General features: G+C 40.1%; 1 protein-coding gene across 5 annotated transcripts in view; it reads left to right on the forward strand.

Annotated features, from left to right (window-relative positions):
* STXBP6 (syntaxin binding protein 6) overlaps positions 1-25,462 on the forward strand; it is a 251,503-nt gene that overhangs the window by 198,281 nt on the left and 27,760 nt on the right. For all 5 annotated transcript variants that reach the window (XM_047795255.1, XM_047795252.1, XM_047795253.1 and 2 more), the window contains 2 exons: positions 1,832-1,962; positions 2,894-3,059. In XM_047795255.1, coding sequence (XP_047651211.1) covers positions 1,832-1,962; positions 2,894-3,059 — 297 coding nt within the window. The remainder of the gene's footprint in view (positions 1-1,831; positions 1,963-2,893; positions 3,060-25,462) is intronic.

The raw sequence follows: 25,462 nt of genomic DNA on the forward strand, positions 1-25,462 counted from the left end.
ACATTAAAACAGCAGGGGAAGGCATGAGTATCAGAGAAACATATTAGGTCTTCCTTTTGTGTGGTATAGACACACAAAATAAATGAATGAACTTAAGTGGATAGACAGCCTTGGGCAGACTGGTAATCATGCTTGAATTTAGTTAGGGGAACGGTTGTTCCTAATGGGACTTAAATAAGCTTATACATGGAGCTGTAGGCCAGACAGGCCGTTTGTGAATGGAAGACTATAAAATTTCCTTGATTGTGGGTGTTAAGGGAATGATGACTTTCTAACCATGAAAGGAAATGTAATTGCTGTGAAATGTTTCATAAGCTTTTAGCCAAATATAACTGAAGTAATGGGCAGTAAACCCCAGCATTATTTGATTTTTTTTTTTTTAACGTTTGCTAAAATCTGGTTAGGAGCAAAGGGAGGAGATTGTCCTGAGACCCTAAAAGCAGCCCAGTCCTAGAAACATAGGGTGCTCACCAGAACTAGAGGCACCGTGCCCACATTTCTTTCCTCTTTGGCGGCTGCTTTCCTGCTTTAAGCCAGGAAATGAGCTGGGTTAAACTCTCGTATACATGAAGGAGAGCCTTCTTACACCAGCCGTGACTGGAATAGGTGTTTTCTGTCTCTCATCCCACAAGCCTTCTTTTTTGCCATCTGTTGAGCATTTGCATGGGCATTTGAAAGTGTGGGATCTTATTTGAAACTAAGAGTTGCCACTGTTGCACAGTCTCACTAGGATTGCATTCATTACGACGAGGGGTGCTTTCTGCCTTTCCTCATTCCTTGAATAGCATGTTTCTATTTAGTCTTACAATTCCTACAGCCAGGGCTCAGGAGGAGCTTTTAGGAAAACCCTTTTAAAATGCTCAACTATGTCCTCTCCCTTGAGGCTCTAAGTCACAAAGTTAGCCGGCAGAGAAAGTATTCACAGTGACTCTCCTGGTGACTAGTGCTTGACCTCTGTCTGAGAGGTGACAAGGTCCATCCTCAGCATGGAACGGAGAACTGACTAAGGCTGAGAGGACTGTCTTGGCCCTGCAGGTGTGGTGACCTCAGGAATTCATATGGGGTGGGGGATGGGCAGGGGTGGGAGTGTGGTTCCCAGAATGTCAAATACAGTTACAATCAGATGCAAACGAGATACAAACCCGACTCTACCTTCAAGCCAAATAGTTCTCTTTTTTTCTGTGTGTGAGATATTACTTCTTATCACTAAAGCCTGGAATATTTACACTGGACTATAAAATTAGAAATGTGCATTGCAGTTCCCCAGGCAAACCATAACCTGCACTCTCTTTAAAACGCAGCCTTTCCCACCCCACCCCACCCCCAATGCCTATCACCCCTATGTGCTGCCTTCCCTGCTGGCCATCATTGTGCATTTATAGCCTCCCTTAGAGGCGCTTGGTGTTAATCCTTCCTGCGCGTGTTCCTTGTGAGTGGATGAAGCCAGAAATGAAGCTGCCCGTACAGTTATAATTATGTTGTAGCTGCTTGAGGGTGCAGATGATAACTTCTATTTCTTTGGAGTCCATCTCTCACTAAAGACACACATGTTCATTCATTTGAATTTTCTCTTTCTCTCTCTGTATTTCTCTCTCCTTCTCCCTCCCCACTCTCCCCCACCCCATACTCACACACATGTATATACACACAGATGTATATTTCTCTCTCTCTCTACACACACATACACACACACAAAGAGATATATATATATATATATATAAAATCTTTCTCTCATTGCACATATGCATATAGATAGAAGATAGAAACACCCCTGAAGGAGCACCCAAACCACCCTGCACACCCACTAATCTGAGTGGTCTTTTCTCGGCAGTGACAAACAAGAAACCCACGCAGGCATCCATCACGAAGGTCAAACAGTTTGAAGGCTCCACGTCGTTTGTACGGAGATCACAGTGGATGCTTGAGCAGCTTCGCCAGGTTAATGGCATCGATCCTAATCGGGTGAGTGAACTGTCCAGTGCTGAGCGAAGGTGTTCTTTTCACTCAATGACTCTCTCATCGACCTTGGCAGGGTGGTGGTTGTCTGAGTCATTTTTCACAAGGCTATTTCTCCATTTCCGTTACGTGGCTAAGACTTCGTGAGTCCTGTGCCCTTCTTCTGGGAAATTATAAATCTTTTCACCGTGTTTGATGGAGGCACCTAAGGGGATGCATACTGAAGAAATGCTGCCTCCAGTCATACGCTCAGCAGCCAAGTGCAAAGAGCAGAGTTCATATAAGCATGTCTATGGTTGTCAATATGAAAAAACATGTCATCAATGCTCCATTTATCTCCAAAGGCCACCAGTGAAGAGGTTTATTTACCAAAGTCAGATAAGTGACGAGCACCCTAAAGAATGATATATTGGGATTCTCTCAGACCAAATGAGAGAACTCTTTCATGGCTGCGTTATCTCTGCCAAGTACATTCCCTTTGCTCACACGCATTCACCGTAAAAGACATCAATAAGGAGGAAAAATAAAATGTAAAAGGTAACTGTACACTGAAATGATACAGGGTAATCTTTCACTCCCAAATATTGAGGACAAGATTAATACTGTTCAGTGCCAAGAACCTGAAGGAAGCCTTTTCCAAGTAATTGGAAAGACAATGTGTCGTCTGAATTCTGACACAAGCTGATGGGCAGTTAAACTAAAGGAACTTCTGAGCTCTTAGCTTCCTGGGGACATCTAAAAATACTGTGAGATTTGAGGTTTGCCTGATAAACAGAGAAAGGTGTCCTCTCCACACACCGAGGTGCTCATAACGATGAGTCTTGTGATTAGGACCAAAAGTCTTTGCAAAGCATTTTAGCCTTTACAAGTCTCTTGATGTGGTCAACTGGAAGCAGCAGGTTTTATAGATCAGTCACTATTTCACTGTCTTCTCCAGGATTCTGCCGAGTTTGATTTGTTGTTTGAAAATGCTTTTGACCAGTGGGTAGCCAGCACAGCCTCGGAAAAATGCACCTTCTTCCAGATCCTCCACCACACCTGCCAGCGCTACCTCACAGACAGGAAGCCGGAGTTTATCAACTGCCAGTCCAAAATCATGGGAGGTGAGTGGGCATTTATTTGGCTTTAGTCATCCTGTTTCCTTAGACTCACTTTTACTTAAGAGTTAGGAGTTCGACAGCCTCAAGACCAGAAAAAAAAAAAAAAATCAAGGTGCTCAGAGCTAGACTGCATGAGGGTCATTCGGAGTTCATGCATGCTCATCTAGCCGCGGTGCTGTTTTCATTCGTTTCCAAAAGCTGATCTTTTTAGAGGAATTCACTGCTTGGTTAAGATTATTTGTACTATGAAAACAAACTCATCCCTTGATTAGAAAAGCCTTTCCATTTGGTTTCTTCGCTACCATTTCTGTAATTTCATCACAGAACCCTGCTTTCTGTGCTAAAAACAGAATTCCTAGTATTTCTCAAGATATTTCACAAATATTAATGTGACCGTTCCGACAGATGTAGTCCCTCTCTTTCCAATAGCAACTAGTCTCACGTTTCTTCCTTGAGCGGCAGGCAGAGCTAAGTTGCGATGAGGGAGCCAGCCTAACGGGGCGAGTACCAGCCTTGGCAGCGTAATGAGAAACATTTAGAGGGTGCTTAGCGCACTGCTTTAGGTGGCATTTCTGTTTTGAGAATTGAAACTATGCTAAAAATATAGAAGCCTTGCCCGTCACTCTGAGTTGAGGAAGAGTGTTTGTATCACTGGTCTTTTCACGGACCTGTTCTCCTGGTTTTGGAAGCACCTTTTCAAAAATGTACCGACTTTGTCTTCATCAAATGTCAAGCAAAAGTCACATGAGGGACACTGCATCGTCCCCTTGAGCTGTATGTATTTTTCACGTGAACATGAGGCAGAATCCGTTATTCCGACCCAGCGACGCTGTGCACACTGTCATGTTGCCATCGGTCTGCTCAGTGTTGTGTGGAGAAGACACTGTCAGTACCTCTTTACTGTCCACTGAAATGTCCATGTTCCTCTTAAAAAGGAACAGGCTCACATGAGGTGAACCTCGAAAGGTCTCTCGCAGACACTGATGCAGACGCTTGTGTTATAGCTTCTCTGTATAGTTCTAGGACAATATAATAAGTAATAAGTGCATGTTTTGTTTGGAGTAGCCACATCCTATGGTACAGAAGTGAAAAAAAGATTAGACATGCATGTGGAAAGGAGAGGAACTATCAAACAAACTTCTTACTGTTTGGGAACTATAATGAGATAAAACTTTCCATCATGTCTGTGCTGCCATCGGCTGTTCAGACGAATCCTGCTTCAAAGGTCCAGCCCTAACAGACTGGTCTGAAGGTGAGAGCACCCTGCTGAGGATCACAGATGGCCACATTTTCAGGGACTGGAAAACTGGCCAGGAAATCCCAGCTTTCCCTCATTCTTCCTTGGGATTTTCTCTGCTGTGCTAGAATCAAATGTATTCCCTGATCTTAAGTCCTTGCTATAAAATATTTTCTCCGTCAGTATCAGTATGGTCAGTAGCTCGCCTGGCTGGCATTTCAGCCGAGTCTCCTAGAAACAGTGTGACATGTGGATTTGAAATCTCTGTTCCCTTGGGACATAGACTTCCCTTGAGCATCCCACTCCTCCAGGTTCCACCCTGGGAGCAGAGAGCATCGGAAGCAGAAGCACTTCCATGGGGACGACTACATTTCCTCAGAATGGAGATGTGATGGGGAAGCAAGGGGGGGCACAGACGCACTCCACTGTCCCTGCGAGGGAAGCAAGCCACCTCCTTCCTGTGGAGGGTAGGGAGAGCTTCCAGATGCTTCTCCTCCTTCCTTTGGGGTGGTGCTAGGGAGCCCTCTTCTCTGTCACCTCTAAAGCTGTCGTTTCTTCTCTCAGAACAAATAGGCTCTTTCATGCCTTCATTCATTCTTGGCTCATCATCCAGTCATATACCTGTAAGTACCAAGTACCTGCTGTGAGCTCGTCACTTTGCTATGTCTTGGATGTAGAAAATTATTCTATAGTTGGACTCTTAATAGACCCTAATTGTCACTGCCCAAACCCAAGACTGGCAGGTCCCTAAGAGCTTTTCCATATGCATTACCTTCTCAAGTATCCTCAGACCTTCCCACCCATTCCTACCCAGCTGCTTCTGTCATTGACCCAATCTTTTGATACCTCTGCTGCTCTTTAAACCCCAAATTATGATGAGTTGAGATAGGAAACCATATAAGCAATGTTAAGTTGTTGGTATGCGTATTGCATAAATCTAAAATTTGATTTCCTGTTGTAAGAAAATGATTAAGTTAATGAGACCAAGTGCCAGAATTGACTCTGCCTTTCATGACCATAGGTGTGGCTCTCACCTTCTTTAGACCTCAGTTTTCCCTGGTGGGTAACATGTGGAGGTTAGACTAGATCATGTCTAAAATCCCTCTCAGCACTATCACTGGAGAATCTCTAATTCCTAAGCTACAGCTGCCTTGTGTAGGTTAATCATTTCTTAAGAATCAAATGAAAGAGTTAGTGCAGTGAAATACTGACTAGTTCTGGATTCCCAAGGGAGGCAAAAATGTTTGAATTAAGTACATTGTAATTTGTTGGCAGCACATAAGTCCTTAATGAGTACAGCCTGTCTTATTTAAACAGCTGCTTATCCTTGATAGCAGTTGTAGCAACACACCCTACTTAATTAACATGCTGATTAGTCTTCCTTTCAGCCAGTTATCCCAATTCAGAGACTTAAAGATTGCATAATTTTTGGGTGATTACATTCTGACCCTTTAACTTTTAGGGTACCTACCCCATCTTCAGCAGATGAGATCTGTTCCAGATTTCGCAGTGTCTTTTGATCTGTCCTTACGGTATGGGCCACAAGTGCTAGACAGAGATGTTTTCTATATGGGAAATGTGATAGATCTTGTGATGTTAGAGAACTAATGTTGATGTTGGTGTGCTGTCCTCCACCAGGTTCATTAAATCCATTATCTCAGTTTTTACAGCAGCCTTGAGAAATGCAATTTATTATCTCCATTTTACAGATAAGGAAATAGAGGCAGAGAGATTATTAAACAGCCTGCCAAGGGGCATATATATTGTCTTTGTCCTCAGGTGGCAGAGCTCAGATTCAAACACAGCCTCTCTCCACTCTAAAAGCATCTTCTTTGCAGCCGCTGTGTGGGACGCTCCAGGGAACACCGGTAACATTGTCTTTAGTAGGAATGTTGCCCCCTGGAGTTGTGCAGGGATTTTTGGAACTTTTTTAGCCTGCACATTATTAGGTATTTAAAAAGGGAGCCAAGAGGAGAAGGCCAGAGATTATGGGCAGTTTTAACTTTTTACCTACTTTTATCACAGGCATATCATTAAGATAATAATACTTAAGCAATTTTTTGTGTCCTACGAATGCTGGAATCATCCGGGAGCTTTAAAGTCATCTTGCTTTTTGTTTGCTTGTTTTTGATCATTAGAACTTGAAAATGTTAAAGAGATGAGAGGGAGGGAGGGAATAAGGGAGATGCTGGAGCCCTGGCCACTCACTAAGCCTCTTCGATAACTGTATTTCTGGTCCAACCCCATCACTGGGAAAAGTGAAGCCCAGTGATTTTGAAGGACATCCGCCTGACTGCCACTGAACCACACTTTTCTTTTTTTATTATTAAAGTATAGTTGATTTAAATGTTTCTTCATGTTTCTGTTGTACAGCAGAGTGACCCAATCATGCACAGTTCCCTGTGCTGTACAGCAGGGCCCCAGTGCCCATCCATTCCAAATGTAACAGTTTGCATCCAAAAACCTCGAACTGCCCACCCATCTTCTCCCTCCCCCGTCCCCCTTGGAAACCATAAGTCTGCCCTCCTTAGCCATGATCTCCTTCTGTTTTGTAGACAGGATCATCTGTGCCATGATTTTAGATTCCACAAATAAGTGACACCATATGGTATTTGTCTTTTTCTTTCTGGCTTACTTCACTTAGTATGAGAATCTCTAGTTCCATCCATGTTGCTGAAAATGGCATTATTTTGTCTTTTTATGACTAAGTAGTATTCCCTTGCATACATGGACCACGTCTTTTTAATCCATTCATCTGTCGATGGACATTTAGGTTGTTTCCATGTCTTGGCTATCATGAATAGTGCTGCAGTGCCCACTGGGGTGCGTGTATCTTTTTCAATGAAAATTTTCTTGAGATAGATGCCTGACAGTAGGATCGCAGGGTGATATGGTAGTTCTATATTTAGTTTTCTGAGGTATCTCCATACTGTACCAATATACATTCCCACCAACAATGAAGGAGGGTATCCTTTTCTCCACACCCTCTCCAGCATTTGTTATTTGTTGACTTGTTAATGATGGCCATTCTTACTGGTGTGAAGTGGTACCTCACTGTGGTTTTGACTTGCATTTCTCTAATAATTGGTGATGCTGAACATTTTTTCACGAAATATGTCTTCTTTAAAGAATGTTCTATATAGGTCTTGTGCCCATTTTTAATTGGGCTGGGGTTTTTTGGTTGTCATTGAGCTGTATGAGTTGTCTATATATTTTGGAGATTAGGCCCTTGTCTGTTGCATTGTTTGCAAAGATTTTCTCCCATTTTGTGGGTTGTCTCTTCCTTTTTTTAATGACTTCCTTTGCTGTGCAAAAAGCTTTTGAGTTAAATTAGGTCCCATTGGTTTTATTTGTGTCTTTATCGTCATATTCTAGGAGATGGGTCAAACAAGATGTTGCCGTGATTTATGTCAAAGAGCGTTCTGCCTATGTTTTCCTCTAGGAGTTTTATAGTATCTGGCCTTCAATAAATGGTGCTGGGCAAACTGGACAGCCACATGTAAAAAAAGAAAATAGAATGCTTTCTAACACCATATACAAAAATAAACTCCAACTGGATTAAAGACCTAAATATAAGGCCAGGTACCATGAACCACATTTTCTTTAATACCAATTCAAATAGGATTATCATTTAAGCATCTTTAATTCTGTACAGTTCTTTTCTTACATTTTCTGATTGTGTATATCCCATATGACCATGTTTTTCTTCTTCCCTTGGGGAAAGTCAGTCACACAGAAATAATTTCCTTGGCTTGTATAAAATTCTCTCCTCTGAACATGATATTTCCTTATCTCCAAAGGACAGACTAGGGAGCTTTGATCCTCTGGTGCTGGTTACAGGATCCAGGAGACATGTCCAGAGTCTACAGACGTGAAGACTCTCATAAACTGAAAGAGGGCAGGGTGCTCTAAGCAGGTGTGAAGGGGAGACGCACTGGTTTCTTCTGCCTTAGTCAGCATCTTTGCAGGCATCTTCTCTTCTCTGGGTGGTCAGAGAACTTTGTCCTCAAGCCCCTTGAGCATTCCTGACCTCCACCCTACCTCTCTTCCAGTTCATTAAAGGTCAATCGTCTTGAAAAATACAAAACCATTCATTCAATTGTGGGGTCCCTAAGCTACCAAGCACCCCATAGAGATGGAAGGCAGAGGTGTGGAGCCAGTCTGACTGCTGGAATGTCACATGGTATCATGAGTGACGGGGCCCTAAAGATGAAGTTTTGGGTTCATGTGGGTCCTATTTACTTCTTCAGCGAGAGTACCTTTTTTCTGTTTATTACAGGCAGAGATGATGATATACTGTTATACATATGATAGAACATTTATACTTCAGAGATGACTTTTTTGGCCATGCCCACGGCACACAGAAGTTCCCAGGCCCAGGGATCAAACCCAGGCCACGGCAGTGACAACACCAAATCTTCAACCATTAGGGCACCAGGGAACTCCTTCAAAGATGCCTGGAAGGAGTTAATCACACATGTAGAACTTAGACTCCAGAAGAGAGACTTGCTTTCAACTAATGTATTTTAAGAACTATTTTTTTTTTAAAAATCATGGTCTGCCCCAAACAGTAGCATTTAGTTAGAACAGACCTGTCATTAAGTCAAAGTCCCAAGGGGGACCTTGCTTTGCTTTCTTCATGCTTCTTAATAAACTGTGAGAAAATCCCATGTAGCTCCCTGATGCTATTTTATTTACACTGACCTTCTGTAGTGATGACTGTTTGCCTATGATTTTGATGCCTAATAGGCTAAACTAAGGAAATCTTTCACGGTGTTGGTGATTTCTGTGTTAGCCCCACAAAACAGATGCTTTGTAAACTTATTTTCTTTTTTAATAAGTATTATAAATTACTTGCAAAAAAATGATTTATTCTTGAAGGCAAGGTTCTATTTAAAGTGAAGCATGGCCTAGCACTTTTCTCGAATTCGGAGCCCCAACACCCTAGACTTCCTCATTCAGCTGCCTCTCTCTTTCATCCGTTCTATGTGAGTTATTGCCTGGTGGGCTCCACCTAGATTGTTTGAAGCCCAGCTGGTTCCACAAGCATTTGCTCAGCACCTTGTCAGGTCCCAAGCTACATGTGGTCATCCAACAACCGAGGTGGCACTCTTGCCAATTTTACTTCCCTTCCTGGAGGGACATCAAGTGTGAACAGGTATAAGACAGTGCAGTGCACCAGGGTGATGGCTGAGCTGTGTTTTAAAGATGGTTAACAACTGACAGACATACAAGGGCAGGAAGAAATAAGTTCTTATTGCAATAGCTAATCCGGACCATTTCATTTCAATGTTAGCTGTATTCAGAATTTGGAGTGTGGCAGGTTGTTTTTCCACAAAGCAGCCTATTTTGGAGTGCTATGTATTTTTATCATCAAAGGGTGTTTCTTAAGCATTGTCAGTCTATGTGCAGACCTTCAGGTGAAGGTACGATGCCCAGATTTCTGAGCTCTATTAGAATTCCAGGGACACGGATGTCCCTGATGTCTCCTTTGTAGCAGGCTGGCCCTCATTTGCCCCAGCTGACTGATATGCTAAAGGAGAACTGAACGGCTCTACTCTGGATTCCCCTGGGTGGAACAGAACCTCTGGGGTCAGACTGTGACTTGGTATGGTACTTTTCTCTCAAACAACACAGGGGGCGTCGCTGGATGAGGTATGAGAATATTTCACCTTGTGAGGGTCCAGGGTCTGGACATGGGCAAGGTGAGGTAACAAATGTTGGCACAAAGAGCACTTGTACGCATCCTAACAGGGTTCTTATGGGGAAAAAAAAAGTGGTAGACGTGGTTGGTCTTAATTCAGATATATTAATACAGTTCTCAAACAGAATCTGTTAACATTTGCCACAATTTTTATGTCTTCCTCCTGTTTTAATGTTTTCTGTCAATGAATAATGGCTTTGTGGGATGTGAACCTCACACGCCAACACATGCTCTGACCATGAGCACAATGAAAAGAGTCGCTTATTTCTTTTATTTGTTTTTGTTTGTTTGTTTGTTTGTTGTCTTTTTAGGGCCCCACCAGTGGCATATGGAGGTTTCCAGGCGAATCAGAGGTTCTAGGGGTCGAATCAGAGCTACAAGTGCTGGCCTGCACCACAGCCACAGCAATGTGGGATCCAAGCCACCTCTGCAACCTACACCACAGCACACAGCAATGCCAGATCCTTAACCCACTGAGCAAGGCCAGGGATTGAACCCACAACCTCATGGTTACTAGTCGGGTTCATTAACCACTGAGCCACAACGGGAACTTATTTCTTAAGAATAAATTCAGTGGGTAAGAATCCAGTATTATCATTGCAGTGGCTTGGGTCACTTCTGTGGCAGGATTCGATCCCTAGCCTGGGAACTTCCACATGCCAAAAACTTGGACATGCCCAAAAAGAGAGAGAGAATAAATTCATGTGTAATTTTGCCCCTATTTCTCAAACTTGAATATACTCAGGGATGTGTGCACAGGTGCAGAGACACACACTAGAGATAATGATTCACAAACCCAATTAAATTGTATTAAAACCACTGTATTGTTGCTTCTTGATAACATGTAGAGCAGAGCCGTGGTCAAGGCCAGACTGCTTAGCTGCTTCACTGTTGTGAGAGAGTCAGGAAGTGTTTCTGATATTTCTTTAAATCTAGAGGAATCCATGTCATAGTTCCTCCAGTGAGTTTTTGTTACCCTTGAGGAAATAACAAAGTAACAAACTTCGGTTATCCTCTACCATTGCACAAACAAGGGAAGTGATTTATGAGGAACTCAGCTGAGACTCTACAGCTAATAAGGGCTGATGCTGGTACCCTAGCCAAGGCTTCTTTCTTATTCCCCATCCATTGAGTGGAAACCCGGACTTCCAAGTTCCCTCAATAAGCATAGGTCTTCTTCTCCTTATATTGATTCAGCCAAGCAGAAGAGGCGATAACACCAAATTCACAAGATGTTTACGAAGCTCAAATTAAAAATTCTTTTTGGAAGATCTCTAGAAATCTCTGTTAATGATTTTAATCATGTCCACATACTTAGCAACCACTCTCCCATCACTCCATCCTCTTCGTTGCAGCCAACATCATCTTTTCCTGCACAGCATGATATTTTATTTAAGACTTGCTTTAGAGGAACTTTTTGGAGAGACTAAGAAATAGAAGAGAAAGCAAAAATTATGAATCAATAAAAAATAATGGTTTATATATTTACAGTATACAATTGGAAAAGCTCAGTTTAGAGGACTTTTTGGTTATGGTTATTGGGATCCCACCAGTGTAACTACTGCATCAAACCCAAGTTTGATGTTTACGGTGCTACTTGGACTGTTAACATAACCATCTGACACTGGCTCAGTGCTCTTAGGAGCAGGACACTGTAGCAGAAGCTATGAAATGTTCCTCGATATGAATCTTTTCTGTATTTTTTAAAATTTAGGACAACATTACCAATCATTGTGTTGGGCATTCTGTGTTCTCTCTCATATCTTCCGATTTGGTCATTCTACTTTATCTTATTCACACAAGGTAAATCAAAAACAGATGCTTTTATTTTCAGTAAGAAAATGGAAGTAACCCAGGACTCATTCCTTAGGTTCCCTCCAATTCTTTGCATAATATAAATGACTAGTAACTAAAGAAAAATTGGGTCACAGATGTGATTTTCTCTTTTTCATTGCTCATTGACTGTAAGCTACTCTGAAATGCATGCTGTGAAACAGCTGGTGGGTTATGGTTAGTCATCCTGAGCCCAAAGTGACTTTGTGCATTAAATGCCTTTTGAATCATCTCTCTCCATCAAAATATTGAGCCAAACCAAAGCTACATAAGGGTACTTCCGAGGCACCATTTACTGTCACGACAATGATTATGAACATATTTTGTCTATCCCACGGCTAAATAATCTGCGGTAGATGAGAAGCATTGCCACGTTCAGAATCAACCCAGAACACATAATCACACAATTTGATATAGTGAAAAGAACACAGACTAGATTCACTTAACCCTGCCTTTGATGACATCACTCATTAGCTTTGTAACTTTCTCTAAGCTGCTTCACTTAACACTCAGCCTCTCTGTGCTTTTCAGTATCATGGATATCAACATATACCTTGAAGGAAGGGTGTAGGGATTAAAGTGAATTTTAAACATTCAATCAGATGGGATCTTTGCAAAATGCCAGCACATGTGTGAATATCCTATTTAAAAATATGGAAATTATAATATGCCTAAACATAATGTTACATGATTTCTTACAGGATATTTATCAAAAGCCCTTTCTTATGAAAGAAGTGAGAAAATATTCTTGAGCTTTCCTAATCCACGTTGGCCATAAGAATTGCAAAAAAAAAAAAAAAAAGTAATTTCTTTTTTCCAAGTGGGAATGAACTGAGCTATATTACAGACATTTCAAATGCCCAGAATGCAGTTTTTTGCCATGGTCTATAGAATGCTGAATGTGTTGCATTTTATGTTTGACATTTAGAGAATGCATATGTTACTGCTGACTTCACCAAAACAACGATGTTTAAAATATATTGAGTGACACTGTGCCAGAGGTCAGGACACATAACTCAGTTCTTCTTGTAGGAAATAAAAAACCTAATATATGTTTTCTGAACTTCATAAGAGAGTAGCAATGTTCTTTTTCCACCAACGTATCTTCAACCTACAGTATTTCTTTGAGTCCAGTTCTCTTTACACAGCCAAAAAGAGACACATGCATCAGAGATAAAATTGTTTAATATTGTTAGATATGAAGTGGTATTCTGAAATGGACATAAAAGGCATGCTGCATGATGCCCATACTTTTCAGTTTACAGACAAGTACAATTTCTTAAAGAATTTGGGAGCCATAAGTCTGCCAACCAATTTTCTATGTAAGATTTTTTTTTTAAATCTTCGTATCTGATATCACCATAATTTCACAAAAGAAAGTTTGCTTTAATACCAAAAGATAATAAGGACATAATCTCTGAGAATAAAGGGCTGTTCCTTAAATTGGAAACATTTACTTTTATGAAAAACTTACTACATCTGGTCCTTGTTTTTCTTAGTTCACATAGACCAATAAAAACCCCATCATCAGCTGGCATTTAAAAGTTGTTGCTGTGCTGTAGCATCAAGGACTAAAAATTACTTGGAATTTTAGTGAAGAGAAGTTGTAAATTCTCAAGAACAATAACTGGTTCTAAAAATGGTCGTTTAGTGTTTTGTCAAATCGATTCCCACTTCTGGGAATACCCCCTCAGAACACACACCTTTTGGACAACAGACCAGATAATCTTCAGGGTTGAAAGCCATTGCCCTATTCCTTACCTGGACCAGAGGTAAGGAACTTGTGCATAGTACCTGAGAAACTACCTGGGTATATGAGATTTCTAAAACTTTTAGTCAAGGGGTAAATAACATTTTTTTTTTTGCATTATAGCCTGAACTTTTAAAAAATTCCGCCTTGTATCTGATCATTAAAATAGAAAGAACTAAGTCACTAAATTTATCACAAGCAGTTACTTGAAATTTGGATAGTGATGTACATCTGAAGTCGGAGAATTATCAAGACCAAACAGTTCTCACCCTTCTGCTTGTACTATGCCTACCCACAGTTGAGTGCCTCAGGTGTCCTGCAAGAAGCAAGAGCATTAGGATTACCAAATTTAGGAAGCAAAGGTAGAAGATGCACAATACAATGTGAATTTCAGATAAACAATGGATAAGTTTTTAGTATGACTATATTCCATGCACTATTTGGGACAACTAAAAAATTATCCATTGTTTGTCTGAAATTCAGATATTACTGAGTGTACTATATTTTATCTGGCAACCATCATGGGTATCCCATTTCTAGCAACCATAGCAAATGTGGAAAATGAAATAAATTTATCATTATGTAAATAAACAAACTTTTTGATGGCCACTCATTAGGGCTTTAAGATGTCAGAAGGAAATCTCCCAGGCACAATGTTAGGTCAGCCATTCAAAGATACAGAGAAAAATATGTGACAGACTGCTAAAGGACTATGAGAAGAACTGAAAGGATTGCCTTACTGTGGCTCTTCCATATAGGAAAATGCTGTTAGATGCAAATTAAACTAATAACAAGTATAGAAATTCCACCAAAGCGCTTTTGTAACCAAACATGAGACTCCTGGTTAGTTTTGCACAGGGAAGAAAGCTTAATCTTGAGTCGGAATGCCTTCGCCTTGGTTTTGAGGAGCTAGTTTACTGCAAGACCAATGAAAGGAGCCTGCCATTGACTCTTGGAGACACCAGCAGACCAAAGACTCTCATTTATGAAGAAAAAATAAAAGCTCTAGGGTCTTGAGAGCAAGAGCAAGCTGCCACTTAAAAAAAAAAAAAAAATAGCCTCCTCTGTAATGATGGTTTTCTAAGTAATAGAAGTGGCTGGTCTAGCAAGGATGCCTTGTCAAACCCTACAGCTCATCTGCAAGCTCTGGCTCACCTTTATCCATCACACTGTCCATCTGTAGCCTCCTCTCATTGTCAATGGAAAGTAACCCTGGCTTAGCTTTTGGTTGGTTGGTTGAATTTGGGTTTTGTTCTAGCTTCATCCAAAGGTGAGGCTACGATAGGTTCTGTGAACCATTCAGTGGGTCATACCTCTGAAGGGGGAAGAACATCTTTAATATTTTCTAACTGTGAGAGCACAATGAGCATAAACATTTCCATCGCAAGATTTCAAGTGGCAGAAACTAATAAAGTAAGAATATCATTACACAGATAAAATATACACTTTAGGAAAAGAATGAGGGACGTGTCTTCACTGGCTAAGGGACTTATTTTCTTTGTCCAACTTTCGAGTGGTGAAACTGTGAAATGACGAATGCCTTTTAAACAAGGTGGATGCTATTAGTGGGAAGGCAACTATTTGTTTTTCATTTATTTAAATTTGTAGTCCATGCCAAAAAGACAGTAGCAAGAAAGACTGAGAGTATTCTTTGAGTTTATATACATAAGCAGAAACTGAATATTTTTACTTTGGGAAAATGTAAATTGTCATAATTACTTAAAATCCTATGCCCTGTAGAAAATAACCTTCAAGTGGAATCAATATCCCCCTCACTGGAACTGACTGACAACATTCTGATCAGGATCAGCTTCATGTCCCTTATAACTCAGAGAATGAAACAGGACAGAGTGTAATGGGTCAAAGTCAGGGGCATTCTATGCTTCACACATAAATACTGCACAAGATCTAATCTCCTTGTGATTATTTATACTATTACATATTATTCCCTCTATCAGTGTTTTACTAATCCTAAGGACCTTATTTTCACAGTTGGTTGCTTTTATTGATCGTCTTTCCAGTTCACATTATAAGAGATTGAGACTTAATGGGTTGCGGGGTGGGAGGTGTTTCTCCCAAGGTCAGAGCAGATTCACACATCTATGATAAAAGCCAGAAGTGTGTCCTGATGGTTGGCTTCTAGGAATTTTAGGTTTTTTAGATACCAGGAAAAAGACAGGAAAAACATTTGAGGTTTTAAGAAAGTCTTTATGTTATAACTATACAATCCTTGTATATTTTCTTTATGCCTTTGACTTTCAAACTTGAATAAGATACTGTACTTGTTTAAAGGTTTACATTATATAAATGCAGATGTACGTCTTAGAGATAATATGTATTTTAATCTTCTCTCCACAATAAGTTTACCATCATGGCCTTTTGTACTAGTTTTCTAATGATGCTGTAACAAATTACCACAAACTTAGTGGCTTAAAACAACATGGGTTTTTATCTTATAGTTCTGGTGGTCAGAGTCTAGAATGGGTCGTCAGGCTGTGTTCCTTTTGGAGGCTCTAAGGAAAAATTTGTTTCCTTGTCTTATCCACCTTCTAGAGGGCTACTAGTATTGTGTGGTTTGTGGTCCTGTTCTCCATCTTCAGAGTCCCCACTGTAGCATCTTCAAATCTCTCTCTCTCTGGCTTTTCCACTCCTGCCTACCTCTTATAAGGACCCCTGTGCTTACATTGGGTTGATCTGGGTAATTCAAGATAATCTTCCCATCTGAAGATCCTTAAATTAAGCATAGCTGCAAAGTCCCTATTACCATGCAAAGTAACATATTCACAGGTTCTAGGAATTAGGATGTGGGCATCTTTGAGAAGCTAGTGTTCTGCCCACCATACCATTTTTCTAAGAGCCATAATATACACTATTGTGTAATATCCTACATTTAATTTTCCTTTTATAAGATGCACTTTTTTTTTTTTTTTTTTGTCTCTTTGCTATTTCTTTGGGCCGTTCCCGCGGCATATGGAGGTTCCCAGGCTAGGGGTCAAATTGGAGCCACAGCCACTGGCCTACGCCAGAGCCACAGCAACACGGGATCCGAGCCGCGTCTGCAACCTACACCACAGCTCACGGCAACGCCGGATTGTTAACCCACTGAGCAAGGGCAGGGACCGAACCCGCAACCTCATGGTTCCTAGTCGGATTCGTTAACCACTGCGCCACGACGGGAACTCCAAGATGCACTTTTAAATACCTCCTATAGACTTGTACTAATTACTTGTACTAATATATTATACTTGGAGACATTTAAATTTAGAAATACCAGGAGTTCCCATCATGGCTCAGCGGAAATAAATCTGAGTAGTATCCATGAGGACACAGGTTCGATCCCTGGCCTCACTCAATGGGTTAAGGATCCAGCATTGCTGTGAGCCATGGTGTAGGTGGCAGACGTGGCTCGGATCCCGCGTTGCTGTGACTGTGGTGTAGGCCACTGGCTACAGCTCCAGTTCTTCCCCTAGCCTGGAAACCTCAACATGCCATGGGAGTGGCCCTCAAGAAACAAAAAACCAAAAAAAAATTTTAGAAATACCTAAAGTTTTTAGGAAGACTCAGTACTTAAGTGGGGAAGAGCTTGCCATGTGCTACATTTTCCAAAAGTTCCTTACTTTATGGACTGAGATATTTATCCTTTGGCCCTTTCTCTTCACTTAAAGAATTGACTTTCCTTAATAATTACACAGGTTCTTCACAAATTTCTAGGAAGTCTTCGTATTTAAAGCTTTTGATGAATATGTTGTGGGCAATTTGGTTTTGTTAAAAAATCATCCTTTTCCTTGGTATTTCCCTTCCTGCATCCTCAGAAAATGATCCTAATACCCTACTTGTAAATACCTTGGTAGTGTTCCTCTTGAGACTAACAATTCCTCTTCAGCTTTAATATAAAATGTCAAGGTCAACTGTATTTAACACATCCTCATCAGACAAGTTCACTTTAGCTGGTTGGATTTATCTCTTTAATTCAGTATATGTTTAGAAGTGACCCAACATGCACACCTAAAATGCAATTAGCATGTTAATTCAACCGCTTTCTGTATTGCTTGGGCAGGGTGTGTACTTCCTTCCCTCTGGTGGTATTTCTTAAACCTTGTCTTCCTGGGATGGTATGTTGCACATTAGAAAGAAAAAGACAGAGTTCCCATCGTGGAGCAGCAGAAACGAATCTGACTAGGAACCATGAGGTTGCAGGTTTGATCCCTGGCCTCGCTCAGTGGGTTAAGGATCCAGCGTTGCCATGAGCTGTGGTGTAGGTCACAGATGCGGCTGGGATCTGGCATTCCTGTGGCTCTGGCGTAGGCCAGCAGCAACAGCTCCATTTAGACCCCCCAGCCTGGGAACCTCCATATGCCGCGGGTGTGGCCCTAAAGAGGCAAAAGACAAAAAAAAAATTAAAAATAAAATAGAAAGAAAAAGACTTTGCACACATCTGGTTTGAATTTTTGATCTATCATTTACTATCTGTGAATCAGTTACTTAATCTGTAAGCTTGACTTCTTCTTAAACAGAATAATAGTGCTTATGACTGATGTAAGATTTTTAAATGAGGCCAAGTATGAGCATTTAGATGGTGCATAGGGAATACTGTGGAATGTAGTGGTAGCTGTTTTCATTATTATATTAATATTATTATAGTTAATTTTTTTCTTTAAATTCTGCTGTTGGCCTGCCTTCCCTCCTGTTCTATTAATATGTAATCTGAATTCCAGTCGGGCACAGAGGAGGGAGGGGAGATACAGAGATCCATAGCTTTCAGAGTGTCCCGTACCTCAGATGCAGTCATATGTATTTGTATTTGCACTTTTCTTATCTTCTCGGAAAAAGGCTAGCTAACGATGGTAACACTGATGGTCATCATATTGAGTTCCTATTATATGCCAGGCAAATTTTTTTAGTTTACATTAATCCTGGAAAGTAACTGTTGTTATCCCTATTTACAGGTGAAGAAACTGGATCTTGACATTGGTCAGTGTTGTATTTTTAGCATAACATTTAAATTAAAACATTCATTGCTTTATCATTATTATTTTCCAGTTAAGCATTTGACGAGGTTTACTCTCTTCATGCTACCCATTCCTATGATTTTTCAGATCATATTTTCTTTTCTGCTAGGAACACATCTTTGAAATTACATTACCTTTAAAAGGATATCACAGTTTTATTTGTAGAATTTTAAGATATACACAAATTTTATAGCTATATAAAGTATGGTGCATTTATATTCAACTCCTGTGCATAATAACATTTATAGGCTAGCAGCATGCATGGGTAACTAAGATGGAGTCCTAGGAAAGGCAGCCTTTGAAAATGGGTTATGTATGAATCTTCTTTTGGGAAATAAAAGACTTGGATCAATGTGGTAAAGCTTTCTTCAGTGATGATTAAGAAAATTCCAAAAGTATGATTCCCTCTTTTGGACTGCTATACTTCTCAGCTCCATCCCTTAAAAGCTGAGTAAACATATGCACAATAGCTCGATTTTTCTCTGATTAAGATTAGGTAAAAAAGCTGTGAAGTTTTAAGTTCTAATACAGATAATAATGAACAGGACCAATGAGTTGTTGCTGCTCTGAACTCTGTTTAAAAAAATAAATTGAAATTCATCATTTGGGTCCATCTATTTCCAATTAACCAGACCTAGGTAAATAAGAGAATCTGTCAGTAAGATATAATCAGCTTTTTCTTTGTTGGCTGGTGAGAACAAATGGAAAAATATTATCACTGCTGAGCACTGTAGAATTTCTGGATCATTATATAGATAAAAATGAATGTTTTAAAAATTGAATGAATCAAGATGTAGTGTATACACACACACACACACACACACACACACACACAATGGAATATTACTCAGCCATAAAAAATAACAAAATAATGCCATTTGCAGCAACATGAATGGAACTAGAGACTCTCATACTAAGTGAAGTCAGAAAGAAAAAGACAAATACCCTATGATATCACTTATATCTGGAATCTAATATATGGCACAAATGAACCTTTCTATACAAAAGAAACTCATGCACTTGGAGAATAGACTTGTGGTTGCCAAGGGGGAGGGAGTGGGATGGACTGAGAGTTTGAGGTTAATAGATGCAAATTATTGCATTTGGAGTGGATAAGCAATGAGATCCTGCTGTATAGAACAGAGAACTGTATCTAGTCCCTTGTGATGGAACATGATGGAGAATAACGGGAGAAAAAGAATGTGTGTGTGTGTATAGTTTTATTACAATATTCTGGCAGAAAGTGACAGAATATTGTAATAAACTATAATGTAAAAAATACATTTAGTAAACATCAGTGTATATAGAAAAATAAAAAATAAAAGTTGAATATTAGAGGAGTTTGACATTGTAAATTCACATTGAGACTTCTTCAGCACCACCATATATAGAATAAAGGAAAAGAAATCATCACTTTCAGAAAAAAGTTAAGACTGCATAAACCAGAACCAGAACAGAGTCACAAAGCAGTTAGCAGGAATGAAGCTGCTTGACTATTGTGCTGCAGGTATAGAAAGAGGTAGTTTGAATTCTGTGCTATAACAGTGACTAAAAATACCCCAAGCAAAGCAGGAGACCCAAGCCCCATCTGAGGCTTGGAATCAAGGCTTCTCTGTCCAAACAAGGAATCTACAAACAAGCCCTGACCGACTGCTCTGTGGGGCAGTGGCTTATAATTATTTGCATTCCTGGGAGGCAACAGAAAGGAGACATAGTCTCCCACCCAACACCAGCTGCCCACTGACTTACCACTGGTGCTGTGATATCCACAACAGCACCCAGAACAGGAGCCTCAGACCATCACTTTAAATCCTGGTTTTTATAGGGTCCAGAACCAGAATCAATAAAACTGCACATAGGGGAGAAAGAACCAAGGTAGTGGAGAGAAGAGGGGAGAAATTAACATTTCCCACTCAAGAAGACTGTACTAACTAAAATCCTACAATGTATGATAAATCAAGGAAAAAAAAAAAAGCCAGAAACTGAATTTACTCCAAATAAAATGAAAATAACAGAGAAATTTGAAAATGACTTTAAAGTATGCTTATGATACTGAAAAGATACAGAAATTAGGAAAAAAAGAACAGGATGTCACCAAACAAACCAAAAGATGAGGTAGTATGGAGAGGAAAGAATTCTGGAAATGAAACAACAGAGTCCGAGATAACGCCCAGTTGTTAGAATAAACTCTAGACTGACTATAGTCAAAGAATTAATGAATTGCAAAATAAGGATGCTTTCACCTAGGAGGAGGTGTGCATGGGGAAGACAGAAGAGTCTCCACCCTTCATCTCATAGGAATTTCTGAAGAAGATACAAGCAAAGTGAAAAAGCCATACTCCAAAAGATAATGGCTAAACGTTTTCCAGAACTGAAGACTCGGGTTGAGAATAACACCAAGTGCCACCCTTGGAAGTTTACTCAAAGCTATACCTAGATGAAAACATAATGAAGGAGTAAAACACTGAGGACAAAGAGAAAATCTTAAAAAATAAAGTTTCCTACAGTGGAAGGACAAACTGATGGCCATTATCAGCACCAAGAGATGCCAGAAGTCAGTCAATCTCCAGAAATAACTGTCAGTCTAGAATTCCACACCCAGCTAAATTATAATTTAGAAGTGAGAGAAAAACAGATATTTTCAGGCAACCAAAAATTATATGCCCCTTCCCCACCCTTGCCGAAAGAACTACTAAATGATGTTCTTCGCCATGAAGCAAAGTGAACCCAAAGGGAAAGAACAGGATGTTAGAAGCAATAGTGATCACAAATAGAGTTTAAAAAAAAGGCAAAAAGACAAATAGAGTACAAACATATCACCATATCACCAAACCTAATTGCCTAATGATTATTTTAAAATTATTTTGGATGTTTTTGTAAAAGAAACTGAGCTAAAATTCTAGATATAATTAACAAGGAATCTATGTTCTTTGTTCAGTGGATAATTAATCCATGCTGAAGTCTGGGCTGAGAATGACAGAATTACTGAATTAATTTGACTTTGATAGGGAAAAATGTCATAGTTGCATCTGTTAGACTTCTGGTTTTAAAATTATAGAATGAATAAAAAAAGGATTTTCCTCTCTTCTCTTGAACCTTATCCAAAATCAACTGAGAAAATATAAGAATGCCAACTCTCTCTGATGAGATGAGGAGCCATCTCTAATTACAGACCCCTATATGAGGAAGAGCTGACAGTAAAGGTCAAGGCAGACCCCCACAGAGAGCTTTCATAGCTATAGCCTCAGAGTCTAAAACCAGCAGAATGAAATGGTCCAATGTGTATGCTAACAGTCCTGTTTTGAACAGTGAGCAGATGCCAAGAAAGCTCAGTGAGTTTGATGGACTCAGCTTAGCACAATGCCTGGACAAGCAAAGAAAGAAGGGCTGAACACACAGTCAAAGCCATATTTGTAGGAGTCAATCTGCTGACAGAAGAGGAAGGAATCTGAATTCTCTGCAACCCTGTGGTACAGATCTTGTTCAGAAAATAAAGGTTCAGGAGGCCTGGGTCATAAGAGAACACCTGCTAGTCTGGAATGGCTCTTCCTCCCTCTTCAGTAGCATGAACCTCCTGCAAAGAGTTGTTGAGAAAATGATCATCTTATTTTCAACATGGTCATCCCAACACGCCAGCATGCGTGGTTTCATCACTTACTAGCTGTGTCCTTAACACAAGTCACAACCTTCCCAAGCCACAGTTTTTGTTAAAATAGGGTAACAGTCCCTCCCGTATAGCACTGTGAGTAGAATTAAATAATATATGTAAAATACTAGGCATGCTATCTAACACATGGTTAAAAGTCAGTGAATATTTGTTGATCCACAGAGAGGACCAAGCATCTATTTATGAGGTAGAATTCACAAGGCTAAGGATTGACTTGCCTCCCTTTTCCTCTTTCTGAAGAGTTGTGATTTAGATCACAGATTCAAGAGTAAGGATGCATGAGTTTGATTCCTACCTCTTTCACCAGCTAGCCTTATAAGCTTGGCCAAATTGTTTATCTGGCCCTCAGTTTTCCCATCTATAAAGTGGGAATAATAATGTACTTATCTCACAAAGCTGCTGTGAGGATCAAATGAGTTAATTACGGTAGAGCATTCTGAATAATAGTTTCTGAGGGAGAGTAGTTCAGTACATGTTATTAGTACTTTTAGTTTTCAACAATTACAAATCACACCATAGATACAGTTACCATACTTCTTAGGTATTTAGGGACAGTCACCTTCTTGGGAAATGGGAATCTTTAAACACAGAATTGACTGAATTTTTTTCAGGGAGTAATACCCTACTGCTAGATCATGTATTTCAGATTTTGGTTTATTTAGATCATGAGCAAAATCCTCTTTTGCCTATGGTTTGTTATTGTTTAAGGTAGATCAACACCATGTGTTGAATAAATCAGTTGTGTGCTGGTACCACCCAGTTAAATAACTTACTAGTTATCACCCAAGAGCAGAGGTCCACAAACTCCAGGCCTCAGACTAGATCTAGCCTGCAGGAGTCAGCAAACATTTTCTGTATAGGGTCAAATAGTATATATTTAGGCTTTGAAGACTATAACTTTCTGGCACCACTACTCAACTCGGGGGGTGTTGTGTGAAAACAGTCAAAATCAGATATGTAAATTAATGGGTGTAGTTGTATTTCAATAAAATTTCATTTCCAAAAACAGGGTAGATCTGGCCTGAGGCCTATAGTTGGTAGTAATTGTCAGTAAATTTTTAGCTAGTCAAAAACAGCATTTTTGGATGCCTTTGATTATAGGCTTTAGTGTACTGTGAAAATATAAAGTGCAGTATAATTAGAAGGAAGTTGGGTAGTGATATGATTCTAGTCCCCCATAATGTCTTTTTTTGTGATTACATAAAAGCGTCAACCTGTAAGACAGCAGGGAATCTAGCTCTTTTCTCTTGGTGTGAGAATCATCAGATTTGGGACCTGAGAGCTTGCTGCTGATCTTTTTGTTAAGGGACGCTGTCAAGGCCAATATGTCTAAAATTAGAGAAGAGAACAGAAGGAGGGCAGACAGGGACAGACAATGCAACTTTTCACTCATAATCACACAACTCAAGTCCCTGTGGAGTTGCTTGGCTGGGTTTCCAGTTGAGAAGGGGGAACTCTGATGGACTTGGATGATCCGGACTAGCCTTCTCTCTCCTTTTCTCTTTCTTTCTTCTCTTTTTAATGGTTTAGATTTTTTTTTTTGCTTTGTTTTGTTTTCCCCAACTGATTGACTTTTTAATCTCATTTTATAGAAAATACCACTAAATCTGTTGGGAATGTTTAAATGGGTAGGAAGTAGGAATTAAATAAGAGGAGGCATTTAAGTTGTTCATGCATATAGGTGTTTGTGCTCAAATACACTTGGTCCCCCTCAGTACAATTCTAAAAAGAATTAGATGCCAAGTACTTATAAAACTCAGAAGGGCCCTCAAGTATACTGGGGTGTGTGTGTGTGTGTGTGTGTGTGTGTGTGTGTGTGTACATTTTAGTAACTTTATTTTCTAAAATTCTATGTTTTAAATGTTTTTTTTTTCTGCATTTTCACTTCTTTAAAAATGAATAGAAACAAAGACAAAAGGTTATCGTGATACAGGTTGAGTCAGCCAAATTCAGCTTTTAAAGAGTTAAGGTCAAGCAGAAGTTCCATACTTGGCTGCTGCCAAGCACTGGCCTTCCAGCAGCAATGGATTCTCTTCTCAAGTCTTTTCCTGGGGACGGAGTCTGTGACTGCAGCTTCTGAGAGAGAGGGATGGAGATCATAGTCTATTATAGCATGGAGCACATAGTGACACACCCCTGAGTAAGGGACTTCCTGGGTAGCCATCTGCCAGAGAGTGATGGCAAAAGAGGAGATGGCAGCTTCGGACATTATGACCTCTCCTTGCAGGAGCTCTGGGGCTTCCTGGGTGTATGTGCCTCCTGGGCAGTGAGGAGCAGTCTGGAAGCAACCAGTCACCAATCTTGCAGACATCTGCCCAGTTGCATGACAACAGACCACAACAAATACATCTGTTGCTCATTTAAAAGCCAGCAAAGCTCTCAGTTGGGGAACTGAATCCAGATCCTCCATCAGAATTTAACAAAAAGGAAAAGATTCTTTTGGCTGTCAGACTCCAAGAGGTCATTAGCTGTTGTTCTTCCTTCCTAGTTCCTATTTCTAGCCACCCTCAGCTCACCAGCATCTCCTGAAACTTTCCCTCCCTAGAGATGACCTAGTCCTTCTAGCAGCCCTCCCTTAGGGTGGGAAAGTCCAAAATAAAGATGCTCATCTATAGTTAGTCAGCTCAGAGCACTAGCCTAGACCTCTTTGAGTAACAACAGTATTATGCTCCTTATTTGTTGCCTTTGTATTTACTTTTACTGATACGTCTGTCCCAGCCCTCGCTGAAATAAGTCCAAGTCCCTTTGTAGCAGAGCTCTGGGTGACCATGCTGGCAGGTGCCCTACCTGGACTCAGCCCAAAGTTCTGAGGACTATTAGTTGCAACCTGTTCACATAGTTCTCTTGCCCACCTCCCCAAAAGCCACAGAACAACCTTTTTTGTTGCCTCTTTTTCTTTCTTTTTGACTAAAGCGTATGCGTGGAAAAACTTAACATGTGATCATGCCACTTGAGAGTATAGTTAGGTGGCAGTAAATCATCAGATCGCTAGTGATGGATCTGCTTCTATTCTTGAACTCAAGCCAAGAAAGATAGTAGTCCAGCTTCTTATAAAAGTATAAATTTAAATATTTTCATGGAAATAACTGCCTGGTGGCCCATCAAGTTTGCATAGTTCTCAGACTCTTTTTCGTCTTTAGGAATACTAATTTTCCTGTGTTCTAAAGAGCTTAGGAATTTGTCCTATTTTCTTCCATCTTCCCTGC

This window comes from Phacochoerus africanus, chromosome 9, assembly GCF_016906955.1.
Source record: "Phacochoerus africanus isolate WHEZ1 chromosome 9, ROS_Pafr_v1, whole genome shotgun sequence".
NCBI classification, from domain to species: Eukaryota; Metazoa; Chordata; class Mammalia; order Artiodactyla; family Suidae; genus Phacochoerus; species Phacochoerus africanus.